General features: G+C 30.0%; 2 protein-coding genes across 5 annotated transcripts in view; one reads left to right on the forward strand and one right to left on the reverse strand.

Moving 5' to 3' along the window:
* The window catches only part of LOC126926123 (trafficking kinesin-binding protein milt), a 96855-nt gene extending 82598 nt beyond the window's left edge, over window positions 1-14257 (reverse strand). The window contains exon 1 of the mRNA XM_050742234.1: window positions 13979-14257. Coding sequence (XP_050598191.1) covers window positions 13979-14158 — 180 coding nt within the window. The 5' untranslated portion in view covers window positions 14159-14257. The remainder of the gene's footprint in view (window positions 1-13978) is intronic.
* Window positions 1-23707, forward strand: part of LOC126926124 (zinc finger and BTB domain-containing protein 12-like) — a 96885-nt gene that overhangs the window by 6005 nt on the left and 67173 nt on the right. The window contains exons 2-8 of one of the 4 annotated variants that reach the window (XM_050742239.1): window positions 15272-15447; window positions 17296-17396; window positions 18419-18960; window positions 20600-20794; window positions 21417-21671; window positions 21945-22080; window positions 22234-22347. In XM_050742239.1, the coding sequence (XP_050598196.1) occupies window positions 18772-18960; window positions 20600-20794; window positions 21417-21671; window positions 21945-22080; window positions 22234-22347 (889 nt within the window). In that variant the 5' untranslated portion in view covers window positions 15272-15447; window positions 17296-17396; window positions 18419-18771. Of the gene's footprint in view, window positions 1-15271; window positions 15448-17239; window positions 17397-18269; window positions 18961-20599; window positions 20795-21416; window positions 21672-21944; window positions 22081-22233; window positions 22348-23707 lie in introns of those variants that run through there. The other 3 variants (XM_050742240.1, XM_050742242.1, XM_050742241.1) reach the window with 3 other exon arrangements.

Consider the following 23707-nt stretch of genomic DNA (forward strand, 5'->3'; position numbering starts at 1 on the left):
ACAATACAAGAAACTTTCTGTCCTCAAATCTGAAACTACCCCCACCACGGAAGTTGCAGGGCCTGCTTATACCATACGGTTTTACAATAACCACTGCATGCGTACTTACTGTCTACCTACATCAACGCGTCTAATATACATTTATGAAACAATGTTTTATGGTCAGTGGACATAAGGTGGTAGATTTTCGGGTAGCGAGGAATTTTATTTAATTCCTTTGTACAAAGATCGATTAAGTGATTGATTGGCAAGGAGTGCCAGATATAGAACCCTAATTGGTCAGAAAATCTATAAAATTGTATTCAGTGGTCGATTCAATACAGCTAGAGAGATCGGGCTGGTTCAGAACTGAACCGATAGTATGAACGCGTTTCTCAATTTACCATCAGTCAACCCGTAATTTTTCGAGTGTTGTTGCGGCGCACAGTAGACCAAACAGCGATTTTTTATGAACTAATTCTCAGTTTTCTTACATTTCTAAAGTCCAATAGATCTTTAGATGAAATACCATTTATCTATGAGAAAGATACCATTGAACTGAAAAGTAAGTAATAAGAAGCGATCATAGTCTTCCCTTTTTATTGACCCTATGATTAACTTACAATTAGTTTCTTTAAATACTCAGTAAATTATTATATAATTTTGATCGATTAGCACGTAGATATTGTCCTATTGGACGATACCCGGGCTTGCGTCTGTCTTAGCAATACTGACTTATTGTGTCGTGATCAGATCCTCCGGATGTGTTTTTCCCAACCTTCGAGCTAAATTCAATATGTACAGGTTTCTGGCTAAGCTATCTGCATTGCTTTCGAGTCGAGTTTTATATTTCTTTGCAAAACATTCTGTTCCCTCTTCGACTGTTTTAATACCTAAACCTATCCTAAGGTCACCATTACGAACATACCCCGGACCATTTGCAAATATTCTAAGTATTATCGAACGCGTTGAACTCATAGTGTGAATACCTATAATCAAAATCATAGGATAGTAATTTGACCCGTCCAAGATCGAACCGAGAGTGGACTAATATTCTTTCTAGGAATCGTTTCCGGGCTAACATCAGAGTGAGGTCGGATCGTTACTCATAATGGGAATATCTACAGTCAAACTCGAAATGGGGTAACAGTTTGACAAAACCGAGAACGAATATCTAATATTTAATATCGTTAAAAGTAACAGAGATATCGCTTTGTAACAGAATTAGATTAACACTACACGAGTGTTAGCTACAACACTGAATGTACCACAGGACTCGTGTGCAGTTGCATTTCTACAACGCAGGTCACGCATGACAGTATCGGTCCAACGGTCGTGTAGCCTGTATATTTGAGAATGTACTGTTAAATTTTGAAGGAGAAATTTCAAGTATTGTGTCATTAGAATGTACAACCATTTATGTATTTTCAACGCCCCTAGCGGTAAATGACCATTGAAGGAGAAATTTCAAGTATTGTGTCATCAGAATGTACAACCATTTATGTATTTTCAACACCCCTAGCGGTAAATGACCATTTCGGGTCCCTGACCGTAGCAGGTTTGTTGCTTACCCCTATACCTACTTCTGCCTTTTGTACTATCCTGTTACGAAACCCTAGAGTCGGAACTGTTACTCAATGCATTTAATCTTCACAAGTTTAGTGAACTTATTTGATATAAAACTTTAACACGTTGAATGCCATGGGGGTCACCGGTGACCCGCGCACCAAGATTAGTAGAAATACATAATTTGGACAAATGTCAATAGTTATAAATTTTATATTATTACCATCGTTACTACAGTGGTGTGACGAAATTAATACAGTATAAAACATATAAAAATAGTTTTATTTATACATGAAATATACATCTTTTACGTGCACCCTTTACCAATGGCTGTCGAACATGGGAAAAACCCGCTTTTTCCGTGTTTTACCTTAATGAACAATAACTCTAAGCATCGTTTCCACTTGAAAGGTGTTTGATGGCAATTAAAGGCCTTGAGAGTAAAGTTAAAAATGCTAAATCTTGTAACGGTTTTTTAGGATTATTAATCCGAATAAGTATGACCGAGGGATGGATTATGGTTTATGATAGGTCCTGGGACGTAGCAACATAGAACAATTATTTAGCAACGCGAAGAAACAATATGAGATAATTGATAATCGCAAAAAATAAATGAATCGAGCGAAATTGCACTACAGCGCGATGGGGGTCATTAGTGACCCCAGTGAGATAAATTCATTAATGATGATTATACACCGTAACATATCTCTTGTACGTAACATTTCAACATTATATGTATCGCATAATAAAAAATTTATCGTGACGTCATAGCCAAACCTTGTAAAACTGGCATGACATTCAACGTGTTAAACGTGTCTTCCACAAAAAGGATTTTTATCATCTGGCGTAGATAAAATCTCAAAATGTACATGGCCCTGGTCGCTCTAAAATCTTTACAGGATATTGCACATACTACTAGCTCTCATCACACAGATGAGGCGCGTTTCATGAGAGAATGTGACGAAAGCTAATTTTTGACTTGACAGACAACGAAAATGTAAGCAGAGGGAAATCTCCTTACATACGCGCCGATGATTATGAAAATTGTGTAAGTCTACAACTTAAAGAGAACTTGAACTTTTACTTTATTTCATGTTACAATATACGTTACAATAATATGCAAGAATTTCTGCATGAAAAGCAATTAACTTAAGTCACGTTCATAGTCACTGACACGTATGTCTATTACACCGAAACTTTTGTCTCTGAAAGAATTACAGATTACTCAATAAAAGGTTAAATCCCAACAATATATTTGATCCACTTTGGAAGCATTATTTTTCTTTTATGTTTGCCGCATCAGGGATTGTATCATATCTCTGTCATAACCAGCAATATAGCATGTTCCAAGATGAACAGAATGAGACCTACACGAACCTTCTTTCTCATTTGTAATATTTCCTGCGCCACTTTTAGAAAAACCCCTTTTCAGGAAAGTTTTATCTTTACTTCTTCCTAGAAAAAAAATGTCCCACATTGTGCTGCATTAAGAACTGTATTCTCGAATAGCCAAAGGTGCATGTGTACTACCGAATGAAGTAAAAATCATTTGCTCCTAGCTGATCCTTTTTGTGGTTAGTGTCGAAGACTATCGTAAATGGTAAAGTAATGGTAATTACGCAACAAACTGTTCGCTGACATGCATGGAAATTTCAAAACAGCACATGACAATAATAAATCAATTGTTCTGTACATACGACAGAAATTTCCACTGTTATACCTTCACACCTCTTCGGACAATCTTGGTAAAAAACACTTCAGAATTGCTGATACCTTTTATTTTAATGACTAACCAGTTATTAACAATTCAAACGTTAACTACTTAATGAGATAAGTTCTGTTGCGCAGTTGTCGAAACATAGCTATAAAATCACTTTTGTAATCTTTTGTACAATAGTCAATAGGATATCGTGCATCCTGGTTACATCTATCTGCTGTAATACCGGGTACTCGCGCCTTTTTCGATACTTGCAGTGAGTAAACTTTCGGTAGTAAAAGGTACTTTATTCACTTTAATATTCGGACACATTTGAAGGTAATTCTTAGGTAAACCTCAAAATTCAAGATTAAACCTCAAATTTCAAATTTCGAGCGGAATTAATTTGGAGCGCAAGAGACCCTCGTGTAAAATCTGAAATCGACTTATCACATAATTATCGAGAAATTGCTAATAAAAGTCGAAGCGTTGTCATCGCACAGTGATGAAAAGGCAAGGATTTTAGTTTTACTTTCCCTTCGAAAATGGAAAACCTGTATCCAAGAACCATGCCAAAATTGGCAGAAAATTATATCCAAATGTGACGAAGTGAATTGTTCTATTTCTGTAGAACTGTCCAGATGCTTTTTACTTGAATACTAATGAAAAACACAGATTTACGTAGAAATCCTTCATAAGCTACGCAATGCAGCCGATGTGGCAACGTCTCACAATGCGTATGTTTAGACGTTTGAATAACGAGTGACGATTGACTGAAATACACCAATTTCTTTAGTTAAAGCTAATTCTGTGAAAAAGATAGTTCTTTAGAAAAGATACAATGTATAATTGTTTCAAATTCATATTAAGTCTGAACCGTGTATTAGTTATCCGAAATTTGGAGATAAGACATTAAATAATATAATACCAATCTCAATTTATTTATTACTGTCAAATAATTTTCTCAAGTTTAACGAATTTTATTTTATAATTATTAAGTCTCTAATCTTTTTTTTGGCAATTCTAACTAATTTCTCTTTCTTGTCTTTTTTTTCATGATGACAATTCCATTCTGACATCCGCGGCGACGTTGCCAGGCCTGCTGCTTCAATTAACTACGCTAGTCAATTTGACATTCTATTTTCGTACTGCAATTATTTATATTAACATTTAACTTTTTAAAATAAATATAAATGATGTCAAAAATTATTATTATTTTTATAATATTATTATTAGTAGTAGTAGTAGTAATAGCAGTACTAGTAGCAGTAGTTGTAGTAGAGTAGTAGTAGTTTCTGCTCGGATTTTTCTTTTTCACAAATTTCATTTTTTTTATGTTTGTTTCACACCAATTTATGTACAATTATAAGTAATAGTGTAAGTACTGTATATATGTATTATAAGTAATAATGTAACCAATCCATATACAGAGGTGTAAACATCAGTGACCACGATTTTCCTCAGCTATTTCCGATAATAAATAATTCTGATAAAAATTAATCAGCTTCCAACCGACTACAAATTGCAATATCAAGAATTAAAAAAAAAAAGAGGTTTCAGCTCGATGAGAAGACAAAGTCACATCCATTGTTCCAAATGGAACAATACATTTTTTTACACATCATTCGATGGATTTTTTAATTCTCCATGAAAAGGTGTGAAGGTACTTGGATCGAAAAATAATTAGTTTGAAAAATATTTTAACTTCAACCTTGTAAAATTTGTCGTATAAAACACGAGGACAGATAGCGTAATACTTCGTTATTTTTATATTTCTCCTCGCAAACTAAAATTTCCTTTTCAAATATGATGAACATATACACATGCACGGGAAGAATATAAATGTGTGTACGTATGTGAGTATGTTGTGCTCCAGTTTTTGTGGGAGGAGAGTTGCTTTGCAACTAGGCGGTCAGTAGGTGTTCCCCACGTTGATCGAGGGAACACTGTACTAAGTCTAAAAATGATATGCAATTTAGCAGGAAAAAATGTCAGAAAAATTAGAACAGAAATGATTAAAACATACATATGTAATACGTGTAATACATATTTGTAAGAAATTTTACCAAGATTTAATTTTACTAATTTTTATTAAGAATATTGTAAATTACATATTTGTAAGAAATTCTAATTTTGCATGTAGAATTTAATTAGACGTGAGTCGTTCGATTATTCGAAAAATTCGATTATCCGATCATCGTGAAAGTAATTAGTTCGGACAATCGTGTTGTACCGCATTTCGAAACACAGGTGTTAAAAGGGCGTAAACCTGTTTCGTCACACTATTTCGCGAAACGCGCCACTGTAGCACCGGTACCAAAATTATATTTTTTTATGTTAATATTTAATCGTCCTTTTGGTTTTTAAATTACCAAAAAAAAAAAAGAAACGAACTTACGAAATTTGCAATTTAAGCAACCGCGGTTTTGCCGATTTTCGACATGAATTATTCATTTTGATACGGACGATGACGATAAATATGCTGGTTAAGAATCTTCTTGATTTTTTCCTTTTAGTCCTCCTCGCCAGCCCCAATCGCTAACCAACCAACCGGCGAGATAAGATTTTTAAACGCGCGTTTATTGCAAGATGAAAACAAGAAACGATCAATTAAAACACTTTGCAAAATTGCTATGTTCGAGTACAACAAAGGAAAGATCGTTACGTTAGACGTACAATGCGTCATTTAAAATGAAATTCACAATTATGAAATATTGCATCGTTCACAGACGAATGATATCTTTTAATAATAAGGTCTAATATCTAAAATCTTCAGACAGAATCTTCTTTCCTAACTGTATTCAATAAATGCAGTGTTTTATCAAATATCTACTGAAAATATTTATTTGATTTTTGTATTCTGTTGACCTTGAATTCCATCATATCATAAATCATAATGCAATATAATGCAATATAATGTGAAGAAATTAATATACAATATAATATAAAGGATACATTAATATAACATAATATAAAAATCTATTCAGACTATAACAGAATACAACGATCTAACAGCAGTTGAAACTTCTATTTCTCTCATAAATCTACACCACACGAGACAAATACTGGGAACTAGTGACGTGAATATGCTTATTAATTCATAAAAAAACACATTAGAATAGTAGGATAACGATTTTATATAGCGTTATATGGTGATGTGGTTATACAGAGTGACTCAGCTTAATGGAATCATCTAAATATCTGCTTCACGTATTGTTGCATGAAAAAGCTTTTCAGGGCGAAATTAGGCTATTTCAAGGGGCACGTGTAACGGTGAAAAGAATTCTTCAAGTTCGTTTCTTTTCTAGGAGACTTCGAGGTCATCGGTATTTTTCTTTCTTTTAATAGAATTTTGTACATTTTTTTTACACCAATCTATGTGATTTTTTATTCTTCATAGCAGGGCTTGTTAAATTATGGGTCCAGACTCCATATGAGGTTGCGTAACAGAATTACGGGATCGTGGAAATTTCTGCAACTGCCCCACACCAGTGAAATGAAAAGTTATCGATCACCTTAAATTAATCAATCAAAGAGTGAAGAATTCACAAAGTTGTTTAATCGACACAGGTATGAAACTGCAGCTTTTTAAAAAATCGTTAAAATGGTATTATTATACTAATATTAATACTATAATGATAAAAAGATTTTAAACACACATAACATTTTATACTACGTATCTGTTGCAAAACAAAGTCTTCGTCATTGAGGACTATACAACCGAAATATCAATTACCTCCGAGAAACGTTGAAGATGCTCTGTTGTGTAGGATCTTTACTACAATTAATTTATTTACAATAAATGGATTAAACAGATGTTGGTTAAACAGGAAACGATGGTCGTCTAACGTGAACTATATACAACAACGTACTATAATTTAGACAATTAAATGGTTAATTTGCAACTCTCGTCACCACGGATCCAACGCTCTATCTTACGCGGACCACACTCTCTCGGCAACGCAAGCAACACTATCTTCCTGACTTCTCGATTCTCACTCTTTGACTTCTCAACTAACTCTCTCACGGTTAATTCGTCTTTCTCCCTTAGCATCCCTTTGTTTTTTGTCTTAGCTCCACCACGCACGTGTTCCGCAACCGCTCGTGGCCAGGGTCACGACCTATCGGCACTTCGCCTTTCTCGCGACATTGTTTATAGTTCACTCGATATCTCTTAGGCCTTTGGTCCACGAATACAGTTATATCAAATATCCAGCCAAAATTTGATTCTTTATGCGAAAGTAAATAAACATGTTTATCTCGATATGCAAATTTAATTTTGTCTTACTAAATGGTAATAAATAATACAATTATAAATATGACAAAGGATTGCTTAAAATTAAACTTCTTTGATTTATTATCGATTAATGATTTATTTGTATATTTATTTTATATACCTTTTCATGCATACGAATTGGGTTGAGTAAAATTTTTACGGAAGAAATTTAAACGAAACAATATATATATAAATATATATAAAATATAAGATATGGTATAAATAAAAATAAGAGATTCTAATTAAAAAGCAGACACATAAATCATTTTTACACCTTTTGCATTCTGCAAGTATTTCCCTTCAAACAATTTGTGTTATCGTTAAATAGAAAACGAAGATTTCTTGGGCGATTGCGTTACATTCAAAAATATTTCCAGCCGAATTTCATCAAATGCGGAGTACGAAACACAAAAAACCGAAAGATAAACACAGCCACGTTGTACAAAATCAAAGTCAAAATATCTCTTGAAAATTAAGTATCTTCAGAAAAAAGTAAATACCATCTAAAAAATACCGATGACCACGAAATCTCTTAAAAAAAAAAAAAAAAAAAAAAAAACCTGAGAGAAAGTCCAACTCTTACACGTGACGCCTGAAGTAGCGTAACTTTGTACTGAGAAGTTCTTCCTACAGCAATAAATGAAGCAAACATTTAGGTGATCCCATTCAGCTGAGCCACCCTGTATGTATATTGTTATACAGTAAATAAACAAAATAAAAATCTAAAGAACAAAGGTGTAATATTTTTCCTTGTCCGACGGATCACGTACCTGGAAAACGTATCACGAGTCTATAAATTTACATATAAATTCTTACGATCAAGGTATCAATTACAAGCTGGCAATATATAAATCAATGTTTAAGTAAGATTATTTCTGAAAAGAGATTCCGCTAACAGAGCAAATAGTTTTATTATCAGTCGTACATCAGTTGCAATATACGTAATCAATTGCAATAATGATAATAATATGATAATAATAATAATTGAATAATGTTTAAGTAAGATTATTTTAGAAAAGAGATTCCGCTAACTAGTTTTATTAACAGTCGTACATCAGTTGCAATATACGTAATCGACTGCAATAATGACCAATCATCGAAATCAGTCTCGGCAAATTATCGCGTTCCTATCCGATATGAAGTTTTAACGAATGAAAATTTATTTCGTTTAGTACGAACGTTGATAAAGAGATTGGATAAAAATTTCTTCTTCCGTTCTCCTTATTTTCTACCATATCTTATTTTTTTAATCTCCTTATACCGTGTTATTATCTTTGTCAATAGAAATAATTTTTATTGTAACGTGTATTCATGTTGCATTTATATTTACTATTTTAATTTCATAGAGCATTTTTATGTATTTCTATTTTATAGCGCGAACAAAAATTGTACAAGTTCGATTATCGTAGAATTACGCTGGAAATTCTTCTTAGAAATTTCTCGCCAGCGAAGTAAAAACAGAAGATTAATAATACACGTACAATAGAATACAGTCGAACATCCAGTAGCCGAGGATCTATTATCCGAATATTCCATTATTCGTATATTCTACTATCGAAACGTTCCATTAGCAGAACAAATCTTTCGCTTGTGCCCATCGCTACTATGTGTCCTTTCTATAATTTCATATTATTTTCCTATTACCTTAATACGAAGGTAATATTGCACGCGTTAATATCTCGCGTCTAATGGCATCAAAGAGGAAACGTGTCGTAACGAACGACGAAAGGAAAGAAAAGATGCCTGAACAGTTAGAAACAGATATGGAAGTGTTGCAAAAATTGTAAAAATCTACAACGTTCGAAGATCTATAATTAATAACGTGAAAGACGGAAACATGTAATTGAAAATTACTCAGGTGTTTCAAGTAGTAAGATAACTCTAATGCGTTTGAAAAATAAATTTGACAATGACAATAAACCAGCAATAAAGAACTGCCAGTATCTTGATATGTCTCGTGCGATAAAGTTTTGAAATTTGGATGGATATCAATTATCAAGGTTTTAAATCTTCACACTGAAGAAAGGGAAGGTTACGGTGAAAACAATGATGAGAACCTTCTTATTTTGAGATGTTTATGGCATCAGATGGTTTGAAGCACAAAGAGAATATGATTCAACCTATAGTTCAGTGTATGATTGTAAAATTTGATTTAACAGTAATGAGGATGCAGAGTCCATAAATAATTTAAAAAGTATTACGTTTATATTGTGTCCTGTTCTCTGTAATTATTCTTCTATTACTGGTTTCAAAATATAAAGTAATAATTGTAAAAGGAGACGCTAATTACAGACTTAATTTAATTGAAATTAATTCCACAGGTTCCATTGCACCACGTAAATAATGAAATCTATTTCTTTTTCTTTTTTCTTTTAAATAGGTGGAAAGATTAAAAAGAAATTTGAAAGAACTCACGATATCTTCAAGTTAATTATAAAGCATAGTTAAACGATAAAAATGGCATCATTTGCCATTTCAAGTTTCTAAGATGTTGGCGCTATTTCTCGTGACACTGATACTCACGAAGTAAACACTAGCAACTGCAAGCTAAAACCAAGCAAGGACGAAACGTTACTGGAATGTACAAAAGAACGAATTCAAGCTATTAATATACATACAGAAAAGTGTATACGCGCTGTATCCAGTGAACTGTATTCAGTCACTAAGTTCACGTGTCTCATGTTTCCATTAAAGGGAAACCTACTACCATTTGTAAAAAACATACAAGATATTCTAATATTCTTTATACGTAGACTACCACGGAAATTTTATATTATATATATTTTGTCCAGGAAGTCGCAATGGATTGAAACATGCCAGACATCCGAAATAACATTTAGATATTTCAAAGATTTTTTTGGAAAAGTCATTGAGTGAGAATTAAATTTTATTTAAATGTAAGCAAGTTATCGGTAAAACTGAAAAAAATTTCTCAAAATATTGAATAACTACAAAATATTATCCTTTAATTGTTTTGTTTACGAATAACCATTATGGATAATTACAACGTTTCTTGCCTGTTAGTAACTGTTATCGATAAAGGACATTTAATTTTGGTCATTAGTAACCGATACAAAGGGATTTTTTTTTTTTTTTTTTTAAGTTACCAGCAATTGATGAAAAGAATTTTGTTTTGATTACGGATAACCATTACCTATGGCAAAAACTTTTTTTAGTTACATTCTACTATTATGAATTGTTATTAATATCACTGATAAAATTAGTATTCATTAACGACATAAAGCAACATAGTCATAAAACTTATTTATTAATTATGAAAATGTACGAAACAAAGAATAAGACAAGAAAAATTGTAGTACAATATTTTTATTCTTGTATTAACATTGTACTACAATATACCTTTTATCCTATTTTTTGTTTCATATACTTTCATGCCCTTTTTTGCTCAATAAAATGTATAGCTTTCATAATTAATATTATTAATATTTTTATTTTATTTTTTATATTGTCAATGAGTATATACTAATTATTATCAGTAATGCTAATAACAATAAACGATAGTAGAATAGAAGTGGAAAAAATTGTTACCGTGGATAATGGTTATCGGTAACCAAAATAAAATTTAGATCATCGATAATGGTGATTGGTAACCAAAATTAAATTTCGTCGATAATTTTTATTTGTAACCAAAATAAAATTCCCGTCATCGATAATAATTGCCGACAATGAAAAAAAATTTCAATTATTTATAATGGTAATTTGTAAAGAAAATAAAATTCGTGTCGTTGATAATTTGTTACTGGTAACTAAAAAACATTCCAATCATTTATATTGGCATATTTGGTAACCAAAATTAAATTTCCGTCATCAATAATGATTACCGGTTATCAAAAAAATTTTAACCATTTATAATGGTTATTCGTGATCAAAATTTTGTTAATTAATTTTAATTAATTCTTATAACATAATTTTTAAAAATTTGTCTCACAGTAATTATGATTTCTGAAATATATCATATCATAACATCTAATTTTTGCGAAATATTGTATTGAATTTGCGCATCTTTTTTCTGACGATGTTATTGAAGTCATTCATATCGTTGCAAATTTTTTAATCCGTAAAATTTACGAAAAATTGAATAGAACATGCATCACCAGAGACAACCGTAGCACTCAACGTGTTAAATACAAGGAATTGGAAAATTTTCTGGAATTATGTTTAATTACATTCATTTCAAGTATCATTTCAAATGATTTTCAGAATTACAACTACTGTATCATCAGTTATATATCTAACAAATGTTCATATGTACATACATCGTAATATCTCGGCAATCTTATCTATTTTGAGAAGATTCTATTGATTAAATGCAATTACTTTGCAGAAACTAAATTCACATATATTATATAACTATAATTGAATTTATGAATATACTATAAGTCGTCTATCATTTTTATAAATAAGCTTTATTATTTCTCTCTTATATTAGAATGATTATCATTCACTGGAAAAATTGACAGAGATATCCATCAATCAAGATATTTGAAAGAGTCAATAATTTATCACCATATAAAATATTGAGGAAAGTTTTTATTTGATTTTATCGTTGATACGTTATCACACTGCGATAAGAACAAAATAAGCAAATGTGAACTTTCTTTCGGCATCGTGTTAAATAGCACGTAACACAATATGTATATCTAATATGCATATATTCTATCCTAATCTTTCAAGTAGTTATCAAGAAAAGTAGATTAACATGCAGTTACGACCCTTGGTCAAGAAAAGTATCTTAAAAGCACAACTAAAGTGCAAATGAAATTTTATACGTTACGTTATATCTCATTTATATTTGTATTTCTACGTTTGCTGAATTTCAATATAAACAAATCGTCAGCATTATACTATGTTCGAGACGTTTGAAAAATCGCTACTACGTATAATGGATTAATGTATTATTATTTTTATCCATAGATCGATCTAATTCTCCAATTTGTGACGCTCAGAATACGATGCGATATAGGACAATTTTATTAGTTTCCACGTCTGTCGATATCACATTACATATATTTTACCGACGCTTACAGCATTATGAATTGACAGACTTCAGCCTGTCAATTCGCTTGTGTCATAGAACAAACGAAAGATAGTACCTATGAAAATTGGAAGATTGAAGACAGTCATTGAAACAAAGTGTATGAGAAACGAATATAAAAATGAAAGTGACAGGAGAAACGATTCTGCGATTATTTTGAATAGTTTGTACCGCTGTAGGTACCATATGTAGCTGGCTTTTGCAGCTGTTTCTTTTATACAAGTGAGATCACTAAAGAAGACCAGTTTAAAACTTCTATGTAGCCTTTGCTATTAGACTCATTACGATTATATATTTACAGTTAAACAAATCCTAAAGAAAGACATCAGCACTGCTTACGTCATAGAATAAATAAAATGTGGCACGTACTCATGCCTATGAAAATTGAAAAAGTGTACGAGGAATAAATATAAAAATGAATGTAGCTGATGTTTGCAGCTGTCTGCAGCTGTTTCTCTTATAGAGAGGACACCACCAAACATCTGTTTAATACTTCCTCTATATGAACTTTACAAATTTTATCTCAATTGTATTTACAATTGATCCATATCCATTTTAACAAATCCTAAAGAAACATCAGTGCTTCAACACACATAGAATAGAATAGAATTAACAATCTGCTTATGCCATAGAATAATAAATCTCCCACAGAATAATAATACATGAAATACCTATGAAAATTGAAAGATAAAAAAGAAAAAAAATATTGAAACAAAGCGTACGAGAAATGTCAGGGAAAAACGATCCTCTAATTGCTTTGAGCAGTATCTATTGCTATAGATACCGGATGTAGCTGGTGTTCGCAGCCGTGTCATTTATACAAATGACATCACTAAAGAGGATCTGTTCAAAACTTCTATGCAAACTTTACAAATTTTATTCCGATTATATTTGCAATTGATCTGTATTCGTTTGAATTTCATTTATATTATTATGAATTATTACATTAAATATTGTTATATTAAATTTCATAACATTAATTTTAAAACGTAAAGAAAAACACCAATGATTGTTCAACCATACGATATAAAAAATTGTGTAAAACTTATTTATTAAAACGTTATTTTTAATGTACATTGATTTTCTCACAATTTCTTTGAAATTCCGACGATTTCGATATTTATGTATTATTATTCATATATCTATATCTATTATCTGTACAACGATTCATTTTTCAGTTAGACCAGTTTTACTTAAAATACTTATCTTCAAAGTTAGTAGTAAAATGGTTAGAAGAATCTTTTTTAGAAAGAAACGTGTGTTTTATTTTTAGAGGTTATTGTCACACTACAAATATCTTAATATGTTTCATTTAGCAGGAGTAAGAAGCATTCGTCGTATTTCACGCTGCGACGTTTCGTGTAAAATGAATTTGTATTATTTTCAGGCATGAATAAAAACTTACAAGAGTAGATTCGCTGACTGATCGTGAAAGGCTATTTGCCTTCGTTCCCAAACTACGCTGAAAGACTCCATCGTAAGTCAATTCAGCGTTATCCTTTTCGCAAGTGGAATTTTGAGGTTTTAAAATACGTCTGGCGGAATTTCGCCTTGCTTCCGCGAATGCAATCCCTCTAAGCAACATTTGTTTGAAAACAATTGTGAACTATCACCTCCAAGAATATTTTTCTCGGCACGTACGCCTGACTCCCGACATAAAAATCAGTGTTTGCAGTTTCTCCAGATATGCTTATCGTTATACCGAGAGAAAATTCTTTTAATACCGAGTAACGATAACGACGAATTAAAAATATACAAAAAATCCTTCAGACAGGAAGTAAAGCCTTTTTCATTTCAAACTATTCAAAAGTATGAATTAATAAGTACGAATTCCGTATATGTAAATATGGTATTAAAAAGGATTTTACGTTCAACACGTAATTGCAGATTTAAAAATTATTCTTTCTATAATCGTGAATATTTCTGTAAAAACAATTTCGACTTTAACACAAAGTTACAAATCGAAATAAATTTCCAGGGACTTCTAAACTTTCACTCAAATCTCACTTGAAACTGAATATTTATCTTAAAGGAGTGTCACAGAATAAAATGAACACAGATATCGGAATCGTTTTGGACGAATAACTCGTCAACTTCTAAATAACTTCTGAACACCTCAATCCTCGCATAAGAGAATGTCTTTTTCCTCCGCTCTCGTTATCACTTGTCCCGAGCCGATAACAACTGTACAATCATATTCAAAAGTCTGTCAATTTTTTAACACCTATCCGTATAACAATGATTATATTGACTTTCCTTATAATTTAATAAAATTAGGAATTTGCGAATACAATTCAAAGAGTAATTAAGGTTAAACCTTCGTAAAAAGGGTGTGGAGTTGAAGTAAGATTCAAAGAATGAATTAAACATTTCAGAATAAAAATTTTAAAAAGATATTTAGAGAATATATCAGAAATAAAAAAAAGAAATAAGGCATAAAAAGATTATAAAATAATTTTATATAGCAGAATCAGAAATAAAGTTATGATATGTTAAGGAGCATATGTATAAGTGATGAACTATAACAAAATAAAAATCAGTGAAATAACACAAGACAATCTTATAACATTAATGTAGATTAGTCTAAAATGAAATTATAAACTCTTCGTAGTGTTATTAACATGAATACAAGATGAAATATATATAAATAATAATTTCAAATTACAAACTAACATAACTCGGTTTATTTTTCTTTCAGAGACTGTACTATCCTAATACTAAGACAATTATCTCTATTCAGATTAAAATAACCGTTGTCTGATATGGCATAACAGTTGAGCTAATTTATTGGTGGCTAATAGTACATTTAACTGTTGAGGAACTGTAATTTGTCTACAATATTAATCGGATTAAGACTTCTTAATTTATCAGAAGGTAAGAAACATTTCTATAATTATTATTGATTTCTTTAATTATTCATGAAATTAATTATATACTAATTAATATATTATAGCAATGCAATAAAGAATTTTAATATATAAATGATTAATATCCAACCAAAACAAATTTTAGTAATGATAATTCAGAAAAATAAGCTGTCTCAGTATTAAAATTATACGTTAATTAAAACAACATTTAATGAAACCAGATCATTTAAGTACTCAATAATTTATCTCATAACATTACTTAATGGTTTAAGGTTATATAATCAGTTTATAAGTTTAGTTCATTTAGGAACTCACCGTGACGTAGTATAAAATTTTTGGTTTCCAATAAGGAAACCACGATGATCACCAAAACAATACACTGTATAAGTTCTGCAAACATAAAAGAAATCATATAATTATTTTAACACGGAGTTGTTTTAACTTCTTCTTATTAAAACATAATATAATATGAAAATATAAATTAATTATTCTTAAAATTCACTTATTCTTAGGTTTACATTTCCATATACACATATATAACTTGAAAAGAAAAGAAAAAAACATTTTAAATCAATGAAAAAAAACAATAAAACATGGAAATATATAAATTATTTAAATATAAAATGCATTTATCAATTTAATAACTGAGTAATAGAATTTTTAAATCTATATAATTAGACTTATCATTATAATTATAATTATATATACTATATCAAAATATTTAAATAATGTCAAATAATATCAACATGATAACTAAAACTATTTTTTTTAAATAAAACCAGAAGCAATACATAGCAGTCTTTAACTTAAAAACAGAAGTTACAATAAAATTAATAAGAAAATGTCACAAATATTTTAATTTCGTAAATTATGTTTTTTTCTCAACTTTTATGTGATTATAATACTAATGTAATAGTATCTAATATAAATTTACTGTTGTACATTAAATAAACTAAATATTAATTTACACACACTGTTAAGTTCAGACTTTATAGAATATTTTATAATATAGTAAGAAGAGAAAGCAGACAATACCTCTGTTTCCACTATTTTCTCAACCTTTTGTTTTAACTATATTTAAGAACAATAATACTTTGAAACTGGACTACTAACAAATTGATTTTAAATTGCTTTACATTTAAAAACATAAAAGAACATTCTATTTAATGATACTTATTTTATTTCATAAAATTTAAGATTATATAATATAAACAAGAAATATTAATTACATTTCACTGACATTAAATAAAATTTTAAAAAGTGTATTTTGAAGGTTAACTTAATGAAGGTTACGATTAACTTTTGTTCATTAGATATAAATTTTAATAGAAAAATCAGAATATTTCCCCCCTTTAAAAGCTCAGTAATCCTAATAAAAATCTCATGTGTTTAACAAGCAATTAGTTATACTGGTTACTCAGGAAAACGAAATTCGAGGACAATGTATCGATTGAGTCGCCCGCAGTAACCTTTCAAAACGAGGTTAAAAACAATAATCATTATTTTTCCATCGAATTTCACTACTGAATGTATTAATTTCTTCTTGTTTAAATGTTGGTGACTGAATCTTTGAGAAATGAAAATGATACACTGAAAATACATGAAAATATAATAAAAAACAGAGAAGATTGACTCACCTGTCTTTTTGACATTTTTTACTTGCGTCACATAACTGTCAGTTTTCCGTAATTATCATGTTTTTATACAATTTTTCTCACATATACCGCGATAGTGTGACGAAAAAATTTTAAAAAAGTTATTTTGTGAACAAAATTCGGGCGTCCATGACAGCCCGAAACTGTTCGAAGCTATGAAGACGATCATATAATGGGTGGTAAAATTTGGTTTAATTTAGAATACGACGGGAGTTAGAGAAACTATCTGCAATCACGGAAATATTTTCTACATTCTCTTACAATACAAATTCAAAGTTTTCACTTTTCGGAAATGTGGAATGTAAGTATAAAAGATAATAATACATTTTATACCATAATTTTATAGAATTTAAATTAGAATATTATTGCGCAATTTAAATTTACGAATTTTATTTGTTTGCTACTTTCTTCACTGTGATCACAATTTGGTTTTAAAAACAGTAAGTGTTCAAATTTTAATAATGTAAACATATTTTTCAAAGTATTTAATAATTACATATTCGTACAATTTTGGAATGTATTATAAAACTATGCAATGAAATGACTCATTTAAAAGATATGTTAGTATTAACAGATTAACAATTTTATTTTCGTTAAAAATGTTTTAACCGTATAAGTGCGTGCAATTAGAAATATTGTTTCGTAAATTTTAAATTCTTTGTTAAGTCTATATAATATGATCTGTGAACTGATGTAAGATTTATATATATAATCAGAATTACAATAAAAAAATTAAAAATAGTATTGACGTGAACACATTATTTTTAAAAATAGTACCAGATAGTACCATAAAATATTAAATTTAATATGAAAATTACTAGACGTTAATCTAATATTTTTAAAGTAATTGAAAATCGTATAAGATATTATGTTTTTTTTTTAATTTTTCAGTTTTGTATTCTAATATTAAAGGCATTAGTACTAGTATTAAGTACTATAGATTTTTTGAAAGTTATGATTTCATTACTTACAAACATACGTTGATGTTACTGTATGAAAAGAAAAGAAAGAAATGACAAGATTATGGAAATCTCTAGATACATTTCTAGTGACTTAATAAGATTAAATGTCTTTTGTAGGAAAAATAAAAATTTTGTTGAATTTATTAGTTGAAATGTAGTGAGCAATGACGCTTTTTATACGTCTATCTAGTCAAAATAGGTATAATCTAAAAATGTAAAGGTATTTGTAAAAAGTACTATACATGAAATATGTATTTCATTTATCTCTTAATGTTGGTAAGCCGTCTATCGATTCTCCCCACGTACACACCTCCTCTTCAGTCATCGATTGCACTTTTTGCACCTGCCATTTTTTTTCCAGAGTAATGAGAGCCTCATCTCAAACCAGTAGCACGAGGGTGCAGTAAAACAGGCCTGACCTGCGAAACCACCCTCACCCTCTTCGTCTCAATGAATCTTTCATATTCAATATCTTTCGAAAATTTTTGAAGTGTCTCCTGCAAGAAAGAAAGACAGAGAAAGATACACTTGAGAAGTCAAAGTGTGGAACGAAGGAAGAATAACGCTGCCATCAGTAAGAAAGAAAAAGAGGAAAAAAGACAGAAGTAGAAGAAGGTGAAAGTAAGAGAGAGACGGACAGAGGGTGGGTGGTGGGGGGCTCTCGGTTTAAGAGAGAGGGAGAGAGAGGAGGTCGAAGGGAGTCGAGCGAGGAGAATGACGGATAGCCAGCAGCAGTTTTGCTTGCGTTGGAACAACTTTCAAGCTAATATCACCAGCCAATTCGAGGCCCTCAGGGATGACGAGGACTTCGTTGATGTCACCTTAGCCTGCGATGGTAGGCGTCTCCAGGCGCACAAGGTTGTCCTCTCCGCGTGCAGCCCTTACTTCAAGGAGTTGTTCAAGGTTAGAAAACCTTCCCCGCCTTGCTTCTCTCAGTGCTAGTTCCTCGATGTTCCCCCCTCCCTTCACCTTAACCCATCATTCTTACCTTCTTTGAGACTCATGCTTTGCTTTAGATATGGTCGAATCGAAATTAGAGTTCTTATTCATAATTCTCCTGTATATGTCGTGATACTATGTCGTAATGTTCCTATATATCTTCATATATAGTTTGCATGGGAATAGTTTTCCCTTGATGTTATTTATTTTTCAATATCTGATGATTAGTTAGATTGACTTCAGCATAGCTAATTTTATACAAATCCTACATAAATTGCTCAAATTCAATACATTATTTATATAATTACTAACAACAATTATGATAAGAAAAGTATAAAATAAAAATCTAGTTAGGAATACAATTCTTTGGTAGTAAGCAATATATGATTTGAATTTTAGTACTTTTGATGTAAGTGCTAACATATTTATGATATTTATAGAATAAATTTATTGTTATATTAACCAAAAGACCGTCATCTAAAAAGTTATTACATTAAACAAAGTTTTAACATTATTTTAGCATTATTTACTTACAATTTGAAGTTTATATTTTACATTAAAATAAAAATGAAAAGCTATATTTTGTTTCATATCTTATATTTTCCTTTATAGTTTGCCATATGTTGAATTTATTTATGTAACTTTATTATATTAAATAAATTGTATAATACTTTCTTTGGTTTAGTTTGGTTTAGTCAAGAATTTGTCAATTTTGTTGCTTTTAGACATTCAAATATAAATTACTTTTTTATTTCTAAAACTTGGATCTATTAAAAGAAAAAAATAATAACATTATATTGGTATACAAGTGTTGATTCTAATACCTTGCGTGAAATAAGGAGAAATTTGCTAATGATAATATAAATAGTAAATAAGTATATGAAAATTAAATGTAGATTATATTACGTTAAATGATTATGAAATATTGAAATTTTTGAAAGACACAATATTTAATTACAAAAATTTGTACATCACATAAGATTGAGATACAGAATAGTAGTACTTCGTAATTTTCATATGAAGATATAACAAACCAAGAATAATAGTTTTGATTAATTGTTCATTGTGTTTTATTCTTTGTATTGCTATGTCTTTTATCTCCATATTCTTTAACCAACATTAAATATGTAAACGTATTAAAAATTGTTATTCATATATATGTCAAGATATTTTAAGTTAAAACTGACTGATGTTTTACTATAATTTGAATGATCTAAGTTATGTTAAAGTTGTACCTTAAAAGAAATTAATTAAGAAATAATATATGATAACTACAATAATTCTAACAATAAGTAATGATATTTTATACATATTATATAGATAAATTTTTGAAATAAGAAATCTTCAGTTCCAGAAAATGCTAGTACCAATTCTATTTAAAATTTAATGATCATTTTATTGGAAACATTAGTATTATTTGCACTTTTAGTTTTTATAAATATTGCTTTTATTGTCAAATACTATAAGTTGTTATGTAGTATTTGCTTATTACATATATTTTCAATTTATATCTATAATTCTTTATTTGTATTGATTTACTTAGTAATAGTTTTGTGATAAAATTAAATATAAAAATAAAAATAAATATGATGTGTATTTATAGACAAATCCATGCAAGCATCCGATAATATTTATGCGAGATGTGGAGTTTGAACACCTGCAGTCACTTTTGGAGTTCATGTATGCTGGAGAGGTTAACATATCTCAAGCAGAATTACCTACATTTTTAAGAACTGCTGAGTCTCTGCAAATCCGTGGCCTCACTGACTCTCAAAATAATCAGCACAACAACGAAAAGGTATGTTCTAAAAATTTTTTGGATGTTATATATTGCGCACATTGTTCTTAATATAAGTAATTTGAGATTCTTAAACTAATATTAGTGGTATTTACTTTTATTACCTCTTTCTTCAAAGGGTTTGAGAGACTCTGTATCCCTCAACCTTACAGTATCCTTAAACTACCTTATCAAATACTTTAGTTTCTACAACCCTATTATCTAATCGCTTTATTGACTATACTACTTTTTACCATTTAAGATTCTATAGGCTTGGAGTGTTTCCAGAACTTCCATTTCCTCTTATCTTCTATTTCATGCCAACTATGACTTTACTTATTTATTTTGCTTTCATAACTCTTTTTCTAATGTTAATGCTAATTACTTAATACAATATTATATTAAAGAAGGTGATTTCGATACATTAATACTAAGTTTGCCTAAATAGTAAAATTATTTTATTTATTATGTAAAATTATATAAAATATATGTAAAGTTCATATAAAGTTCATAGAAATATTACTGTGCTAATAATTCACAAGAATATGTGAACAAAAAATTATTGTGCTACAATTGTTATGACATTAAAATAATTACTTATTTCTTTTAAAATACTTATTTAGTTTAAATTTGTCATTTTTAGCATTTGAAGACAAACAACATACATGCATCAAATGGCCGTGGGTTGATCTCACCAAATTTGGAGGAGGACCGTAGCAAAACTCCACCAACTTCAAGTCCTCCACCATTAAAAAGGCTGTGCAAACGAAGTGATTCGCCTCAAATATCTAGTCCAGTACCAGCTCCGGCGGCCTGTGCAACTGGAACGCCACGCACACGGCCATTAATTGAGCCACAGGTTCAACTTGACTGTTATAAAGATCTCGATATTGTTGAGGTTAGTTTATTTTTTATTATAGTTTTATATTCATTATTTAAAGATATATTTTTTAATATACTTATATAAGCATTCTTGTATAAGCATATAACGAATACAAATTTGAACAAATTTTGGAAATACATGAAATAAAAATGCTAAATTTATTTTTCACAATTTTGTGATAATTTTTTTAGTGTAATAAATAAATGTATATCATTAATGAAAGGTGATCAGTATTAGAATAAATCTCAGTTTTTAGGAAAAATAATCATAATAATTTTTGTGTTTTAGCCAAAAATAGAATTACCAGAATATGGAAGCGATGATGATTGTTCTCCAAAGCAGGAGGTCAACACACTGCCAAGTGGTTTTCTTAGCCTTGATGGTGGCATGGAAGTTTTGCCATCTTATCCACCTTCCTATCAAGGTAATTACACAGTGTGTGTATGTTGTGTATGCATTAATATATTAGTATTTAATTTATTTAGAATAATTATTTAAAATTTGCATCATTTCTACAATTTCATAAAGATCATAAAATACATTTTTTACCTTTCTATAATAATTTACATTTTTGTAGGTGGAGGAGCAGGAGGAGGAGGAGGAGGTGGAGGAGGGGGTGGTGGATCACTAGAAGGTGGGATGCCAGGACCATCTCATGCTGGTAATACGGAATTAAATCAAGAACAACAAGGTAAGTGATCGTCCGTCCCAACCCTAATTTTTTGGTAGTTGCGAGCACCATTACAAACAGCAACAACCTAGCCGATCATGTCGGACAGAATTTTTTGGATGCGAATATAAAGATGGAAGGAGAAGGAGAGCCTCGGTTTGAAATGGTAAGCTCGTGTAGCTCGGTAGCTCTTGCTAGGCGGTAGGAGAGAAAGGGAAAGAAAGGAAACAAAAGGAATGTGTGTATGTAAGAACGAAAGTGAGAAACAAACATTAAGAGAGACAGGATGTAAGGAAGACAGAGTGAAGAATGTGTAGATGAGTGTGGGAGAGGGAGAGAGAAAGGTAAAGAAGAGACATTTGACACTCGGAGGCGATTTTCTGATTTTATCCAGGGGAGTGCAGTTTGCGGCTGTTGTGTGAGAAAGTCAGCTGCGTGTACATATATACTCGAGCTCTCTACCTGTCTATATTATTTGCCAGAATTGGAGGTGATACTAAAAGATTATAATAAATTTTATGTATATTAATTGTTACAAGAAGAGAACATTATACAGTTTGTGTTACTTTTGATTTTAATTAAAAATTATAATTTATTTTTTATATTAAGTTTAAAATTGTTTTATATTTACTTAAAATTGTAAATATAATTATTATAAGTTCAAGCAATGAGAACTGAGAAAATGAGGGAAGAAAAGAAGAATTTTAAATAGTTAAATGTAAAATCCCTCCGTCTGGTAAAATTGCCTGTCCGTTGCTTCTATGTTTTCCGTTATTGTCTTTCAGAAGCTACGCCAATTGGAAATATTGGATAATTTTAATTTATGATTTTTATTTCCTTAAAATTCTTTAAATTATAATAGTTTAGAGTATATCATCCAATAAAATATTAAATCAATTAAGATAAAATATTGATAAAATTTGAATTTATTTTAATTTACAGTCAGTGTTTATTATTTTACATTATAAGTTTTTAATATTTTATATTTCATCTAATTGGCGTCGTTTTTCTGTGTACTCATAAATATCCCATGGCAGAACACCCTAACTTGAAATATATAGCGAAACTGTTGCTTGATGCTAAATTTTGTTATAAGCTTCTTGGTTAAGGTCAGTGTTTAAGTACGATGTTGTAATTAAAAAAAGATTAATATCTCTGGCTTCACTAATCAAATTATGTAGCAATATAAGGTTTATAATATAATAAGTGATTAATTGCCAAAAAAATTCGGTTACTATTAATTTTGAAATTTTCATATAAATTCTCAATGTATGATTATATTTCTGTTATTTTTCATTTTAATTATAATACTTCTTGTTTAGATAAACTATTCAAATTTAAATGGTATTTATTTTTATTACTGTAAAATTAAATTAAAATT

This window comes from Bombus affinis, chromosome 17, assembly GCF_024516045.1.
Source record: "Bombus affinis isolate iyBomAffi1 chromosome 17, iyBomAffi1.2, whole genome shotgun sequence".
Lineage (NCBI taxonomy): Eukaryota > Metazoa > Arthropoda > Insecta > Hymenoptera > Apidae > Bombus > Bombus affinis.